This window comes from Arachis hypogaea, chromosome 18 (assembly GCF_003086295.3).
Source record: "Arachis hypogaea cultivar Tifrunner chromosome 18, arahy.Tifrunner.gnm2.J5K5, whole genome shotgun sequence".
NCBI lineage: Eukaryota > Viridiplantae > Streptophyta > Magnoliopsida > Fabales > Fabaceae > Arachis > Arachis hypogaea.
Window position 1 is genome coordinate 130,775,325 of NC_092053.1, and position 7,790 is coordinate 130,783,114.

The following is a 7,790-nucleotide window of genomic DNA, read 5'->3' on the forward strand; positions in this document are numbered from 1 at the left end:
AGAGCAGTGAACCAGAGCCACAAAACTATCCTCTCCCTCCATTTGTGAATAACACTCTACTTCTTCACATTAGGTCCCTCTATGGTTTATATAGGCAGCCCCATTCAGACACACACACGTAAACCGCTACTGGCAGTAGCGGTTTACACACACGCACACACACACGTAAACCGCTACTGCCAGTAGCGGTTTACACACACGCACACACTCACGTAAACCGCTGCTGCCAGCAGCGGTTTACACACACACACACACTCACACGTAAACCGCTACTGGCAGTAGCGGTTTACATAAAATATAGAAACAATGCATTTGCGTATTAAAAACTGAAACAATGTATTTGCGTAATATTGGAGATCAAACAATTTAGATGCGTAAATTGCCCTTATTTTTTCATCATTTAAATACTATAATAAATGTGTAGAGACGTTTACATATGTAGTTTTAGTTTTTTCAATACATATTTTAATTTAAAGTTTAAATATATCTAAAGAAACTTGAGATAATCGAGTGATTAGTTTAGTCATTCACTTTGAGTTTAAATTTTATCTTGTGTATGTAACAACTCATTATCTCGCGATAAACTCTTAAATAGAGTTTAAATCTACGATAAATTAGTTCTTGACCAGTAAAATATCATAAAAAACAAAAAAAAATATATCTATATCTAAAATTTACTTTATATATTTTTGTCTCAATTAATACAATTTTTTGAATCCGTCATGGAGTCCATCCTATGAAAATTTTTCGAAATTCCCTTAGCTTCTCCGTCGCAGGTATCCTTCGGTACGAGTTTCTTTGTCAATTCCACTAATTTGACCAATTTAATGAATTTTACTTGAATAAATGTAACTAGAGTAAATTGATTTGGAGGATTGGGTCGATTAATTTGAATATAGGTAGAATCCATATAATATTTTACACGTCAAATTGTTATTAAAAAAAAAACACAAATTCAACATGAACCACCTAAATTATTAACTAAATACATAGATAGATTAATGATTAAATTAATTTCTAAAAAATTAGTCATTCTCTAAATTTGTTTTTAAAAAATTTTTTTAATTAAATTAATCTTTTAAATATTATAAATTAATTAAATTTATTCTTCTGTCACTTTATTAACAGGTAATTAATTACAATTGTTCTTCTGTCACTCTATTAATGATTGATGAGTTAAAATGTTAACTGATAACATATATATTTATAAAATTTTATCAATTTAGTTTATTTCTCTAATTACATAAATCTTAATCTCAATATAACCTAAAGACTAAATTAATAAATTTTTATAAATATATCTAATTAATATCTAATAGTAATTAGACATACTAGGTGTTATATATGCTGTTAATTAACATTCTACATCAATTGTTGATAGAAATTATCAATAGAGTGACAAAAGAACAAATATAATTAATTTGTAATATTTAAAATACTAATTTAATTAAAAAAATTGAATTGAACAATGACTCATCTTGGATAAAGGTTCAGTGATAACAAGGACAGAAACAAGTTAGGCTAGAACAGGCCTACAATATAACTAATTAACTTGAGTTTACTTGCAATTTGTTATAAGCTATTTGATAAAGAAAAGTACCAAGTGAATAAGTATCTTGGTAATAACTAATAAGTTTTCACCAACGAAGAGAAAGAAGGAAAAAAAATTGAAAAAATATACGGAGGAAGGAGGGGATAGAGGGGGTAAAAAAGGAGAGGGGAAGGGGAATTAGAATATGAAAGATGAATAATGCAATCTGCTATATAGTACCCATGAAATGTTACACTTATAAACAATAATTTGACAACATTCACTCGACTAATTTAACTAGAAGACTTACAATTCTCACTTTTTTCCCTCTGTTTTTGTTCCTCCCTCCTAAAAAAAGAGGGTGCAAACTGAACAAATCAAATTGCTCACTATCATTAAACAACATATGGAATCATCACATATAATTGTTACAACACAAAAGAATGAGAACCTCACATCAAATCACTCCTAACAGAAAATAAATATGACCAGCCTTTCTGGCATAAAACCCCAACCTTTGCAAAACTGGCATCAGAAAAAATAGTACCATCAATCAGCTAAATCAAAGCAGTATGGAGAGAAAAAAATATCCCTGCAAAGAAGTCAAGAAATTGTTCGGTTCAACCACAGATATCAACACTGATAAAGATACTCTGAAAGTAATTAAAAATTATTCAAAAATTTCAAATGAAATAAACAAGAGACTACAAAACTAGTTATCGAAGGCTACGATCGCCACTTATTTCAATCTGGTGGCGATTGCATAGAGAGTATGCACAATTTAACAAATAGCCGAACACAAATAAACATTCAAATTAATCTTTCAAAGATACAGGGACGCAGAGAGATCAAACTAGTACTCTCAGGTTTTGAACATTAACGTGTATGCTCAATATTTAAAAATGAACACCAATTCAGTACTCCTCTATACGTTTTGATTCCAATTTGATCCTTTAGTTATGATGTTTATTTTGTTAGTTATTTCACATTATGAAGGACCAAACTGATATAGCAAATCTTTGAAGCACCCACATCTCTTTCAACGGGTATTTGAAGATTTACTCAACATTCAATAAGTTTCAATTCCAAGCCTACCACCCCAACATTAGCACCCTTCTGACACCATTTTATCCAGAAAAAAGTCAGTGCCAATTGGCCTTCATAAATCATGAAATCAATCAAATACACTAACTCAAATCCTCTGACTTGATAAATTCCAAAACCGTGTGAAAATACAAAAAGCAAAATAGCAAATATACACTGGTATTAGGCTATAAGTTTTAGCATGGTCCTTATCAAATGCCAATCAACACAAGTCACTGCCTTCTACTAGTTTTAGGGTTTGTGGTTTGATATTCTCTCTCTAATGTGTACTCTTTCTGAATGTGAATGACGTTCTTTCTTTCATACAGCGTCGTTCCATCTTGTGAAAATGTAGTACCATAAAAAAATTGGGAATGTCTTTAGTGAAGAGTGAAGTTGGGTGAATAGCAAAGATTGTAACTAAATTTTTAAGCGGAGGGTGCATTGCACATGATGTTTTTCTTTTAATGTTTTTTCTATTATAGAACAAACAATCTTCACTCTTCATTGTAACCCAAAAAATTCTTTTGACAATGTCATTCAATGACCATCTACCAGAATATTATAGGACAAACTATTCGACCCCCACAAGTCTCTCATCTTAATGTTTACACAAAACTATCTAATACAAGATGCAGTTCTAATCGTCTCCCTAGAAATCTGACAAAAAGTGAAACTTAGCATATACTTTTTTCCCCGCAATTAAATGCATATCATGTCTTAGCAACCTGACCACTCTATATCAAAACTTTCTCCCCCCCCCCCCCTCTCTTTTAAAAAAGACTTTATATTTATGTAGGCCATTACTAATATCGTACAGCAGTACATTCCTAATAAATACACTAGCATCACACTCGTAAAGAACTAAAGATATAATCAAGCAGCTATCTTTATCTATTACTCCCAGTTGTCGATATTGGCATCCTTTACGTTTGTTGCTAATAATGAAAGGCAGCTTGGCATATATAAAAATTTGTATAGATAAAAAAGACTTCCACTGAGGTGTTTTCTACCACTGTTATAACAATCAACAACAAAACCTTACCCCACTAAGTGGAATTGGCGACATAGATCAAACAGATGTTATTGTGTCATGTATTATGTGTGCAGAGATTGCTCACACAGATCTCGCTTAACCAAAGGTATAAATACTCTAAAATAAAATCCTAGTAGTACTCAAAGAACACAATGATTTCAACTTCGTAATTGTGTCAGGGTGAGTAAAGATTTCGGAGTAGACTAAAGAGTTAGTACTAGTATAATCTTGCTTACCTGTCTTAGAATGTGATGAAGCAGCCTTCACAATTATGAAGATAATGGAAGCACTAATGATGCCTCTAAAGAATAGAAAACCGAAGAAGAAAACTTAAAGTTGCTCCAAGATGTAATGTAGTTTAGGAATGCGCCGACGAAACAATGCTTCAAGTCGAAATGATGGAGCACGAAACAGCCAGCCTTGAGCATCATACATTTCATTCCATGCCTGTACTATCTCATCAATTTTGAACCCTGCAGTTATGTTAATTGGTTTGTTAGTTCTCTATAATCAAGAAATATATGAAATGTTAATAAAAATCCAAGAAATACACAAAACAGATCATATTTTTCCAGCCCATACCTTCAAGTGCTGTTTCATGAGAGCAGTGATTCTTTATAATGACAGCTACATCCGTTGCTGAAGCTCCAGCTAGCTCAAACTTTTCGACTGCAACCTCCAAACATTCCTCCCATGTTGGTAGGCCTAGCTTATATTCCACAACAGAACGTTCATACAATAGGGTACCCCAATAAAGATATATTTGTGACTTCATCTTTGTTGCCTTCTTTGAAGCTTCATCCGACGAGATATCCTTGAGAAGCCTATCCATGCCCATTTTCTCTAATTGTGCTCTATATTTATCGGATTTGGATAGTCCATTTAAACGCTGCTCCTCAATCTCCTCCCACATCAAGATCCCTTTCTCCATGCTGTCCTCTGCCTTGTTGTAGAGCTGAAGAACCTCCTCGGAAGGACCAGCTTCTAAATCCACTTTGCATGCCAACGCATAACACCAGCATAGCCTTGCTTGCTCAAACTGCTGATGTCCAAGAGCAAGATATCCTTCAAAAAAATCCGGTTTGATCTTCAAGGCCTCCTCATACCTCATCTCAGCTTTCTTGTACTCATTTAGGGCCCACTCGTATGCAGCTTTAACATGCTCGAAAGAAGGTTCTCTTGACCCATCCTCTGCAAAGAAAGCCCTGTTCCTTGCCTTGGACATGTGAACATTCCCCCAATTAAACATTGCCAACGCTGACATCTCTTGAAATTTGTCTGCAGCAATCTCAAATAATTCTTGAGCTTCATCGCCTGTTACCGTATCCTCCATTGCCTCTGCATAGAGACTCATTGCCAGCTCATGAAAATCTAGATAAGAATCTGAATCAAACCCAACATGGTTCTTGAACAGCCGTGCAAACTGCAAAATCCATTCCTCCATAACAGTCATCTTGTTATTATTATTTTCCAAAACCGTATCTTGTCCCACACCCCCATTCTGAACACCATCGCCCAGATTCCTCTTACTACCGTCTTCTTGGGTGTCACCCTCATTGGTTACTCGATCATAACAAGGCTCTTGGTCCAAATCAACCTCACTAATATAAAACCGAATTGAGCCATTCTCATGAACAGCAGATTCAGCTAACCTCAGCTCATCAGTGGTAGTAATCGTAACCAAATCACCCTCCTCATCCCTATACTTCACAAGAACACCCTTCAAACCCGGAAACCGATCCCTAACTATATCCCTCACCAACCTCACACTACAATTGGCAGGAAGCTGTGCCCATCTAATATCCTCTCCAAACACCAACTTCACCGTCCTTGCGACGCCCTTTTCTTCCTCCACAAGCCTCTCCTCTTTCACAACCTTTTCTTCCTCAACCAGCTTCTCCTCTTTCACAACCTTCTCTTCCTCAACCTCAACCATCCTGCTAACCACTTCCTTGTCCTGCACGGCATCACCATCCGCACTCTCCTCAACAACAACCACCTTATCCTTATCCGCAACGGCCTTATCCTCATCATCAACCCTCTTTCCCTTCTTCTTCTTCTGTGATTTCTCTCTCGGAACTTTCTTCAAACACGTAGCAGGCGTCTCCTTGGCACCACCACCAGAATCAAAATCTACCTCCTCTTCTTCCTCAAGAACCAACCCTTTCTCTTCCATGACCTTCCTCAATCCCTCCATGAACTCCAAGGCGGCAAGGTTATTGGGCTCGAGGCCCAACACAGCCCGAACATCCCTCAACGCCAAGTCCAACCGATTCAAAGCCTGATAGCACTTGGCACGCTTCAACAGAGCCCTAGTGTACTTAGGTGAGACCTGAAGAGCGAGGTTACACTGGTGGATGGCGCGTGGGTACTCGCCGAGGCCGAGGCGCGTGTAGCATCGGGCCATGCTGGTGCGGAGGTTTGCGACGTCGATGTGGTTGCGTGGGAGAAGATTGAGGGCTTTTTCGTACTTTAACATGGCTCCCTCGTGGTCCTGCTTTTGGAAGAGGCGGTTGCCTTCTTCACGAAGCTCCTGAGACATGGTTATGAACATCGCTGTGTCTTCGTCGAAGGCGGCAGGTTTGGGCTTCGGCGTGGGCTTGGAAGTTGGGCCGGCGGCCCGTGAAGTCGCCGAGGGAGGATTCTGCTGATTCTGATGCTGATGCTTCTTCCCTGTCGGCTTCCCCATCGGTGATAATATAATAATAATAACAATAATTAAAGAAATGAATGGTTATTGTTGAAGTTGAAGAGATTGAGAAGAGTATTGACGAGAGAGAGAGAGAGAGAGAATGGGAAATGAATGTAAGTTGCTTATGAAGAAGGAAAGGAAAAGAAAAGAAAAGAAAAGAAAAGGAACGGGTCATGTTTTTGTTTGGGTAGCTTTTGGGCTAGGGTACCCATGGTCCCAAGTCAACCCTGGCACCAACAGTTTCTGTTTCACTGCAACCGCCAACGCGCCTGAAAAGTTAGGTAAAATTATAGTTTGAGGGTAGAGGCGTACAGCATTACATATCAATTTTTTTTTGTTTTTTTAACGTAAAAACTTAACACAACAAGTGGAGTAAAGAAATCATAACCAAAAAAAAAAAAAACAGAATTAAACAATAAACATAACACATTATTATCATCAATAACAAATTTACTTTTTTATGAAAAATTTTTACCAATTTTTACTTGTCTAGCTAACCATGGAATTAGAGTAACGAAATTTGAGCATCATAAATTAGATTTTCTTTTTAAGTAAAATCGGTGTTTTTATTTGATATGGTAGATATAAGTTCAGAGTAAACATCACTTCAAAAGAAAATAATAAAAGAGAGTAGTTTGTATTCTTAAGTGATTATACCCAAACAATTTGGTTGAATGTTGCTACAACATGGAGAAGTTCAAACTTTTAACACTATAAACTCATCGTAATTTGGATTTTTTTTTTAAATAATAAATTCAAATAGTGCTATTTATGAATTTGTGTTTTTTAAAGTTGTGTTTATTTTTAAAAACAGAATAGAACAAGACACTGAGAACAAAACAGGATAAGATACTGATGGACAGTGACACAAAATTTTATGTTCTTGTATTCTGTTTGGTGATAAATTAGAACAAATTATGAAAATCCAATTTATTCTTATTTTTTTCATTCAAAAAATTTGAGATGAAAAATATAATAATAAAAAATATAATTATGAAAAATTAACAAAAATAATGAAAAAAATAAAAAATAAGTTTGTGTCTTTGTGTCCTTGTCTCAGTGTCCTGTCTCTGTAAATAAACGCAGCTTAACTTATTTTATTTACTCTTTAAACAACGAGATAAAACATGGAATTTTTAGACTTAATTTAAATGTAAACAAAATTTTTAAAATTTTTTACAAATATACATATCTCATTTATATTATAAATGAAATAAGCATGCAGTTATCTTGGACTATATAACTATAAATAGAAAAAGAAAAAAGATTATTTCATTTTAAATGTAAATGAGATATAAAACGACAACATTTTTCAATTATATAAAAAAGTATTTTTTAGTGAGTTTGTTTTTGTGAGTGTGTATAAATATTCCTAATTCTCACATTAGGAATTGTGAAAAAATGGGTTGTATTTGAGTGTGAAAATTTAATTTTTTTTTTGGACACTT

At 35.1% G+C, this 7,790-nt stretch overlaps 1 protein-coding gene across 1 annotated transcript; it reads right to left on the reverse strand.

Moving 5' to 3' along the window:
• Positions 1–1,742: 1,742 nt before the first annotated feature.
• LOC112769093 (protein PHOX1) lies at positions 1,743–6,621 on the reverse strand. Its single transcript, XM_025813509.3, has 3 exons — positions 4,233–6,621; positions 3,887–4,123; positions 1,743–2,123 (listed from the first exon to the last, which is right to left on the reverse strand). The coding sequence occupies exons 1-2, from the start codon at positions 6,337–6,339 to the stop codon at positions 3,981–3,983; spliced, it is 2,250 nt and encodes a 749-aa protein (XP_025669294.1). The 5' UTR covers positions 6,340–6,621; the 3' UTR covers positions 1,743–2,123; positions 3,887–3,980.
• Positions 6,622–7,790: the final 1,169 nt, after the last annotated feature.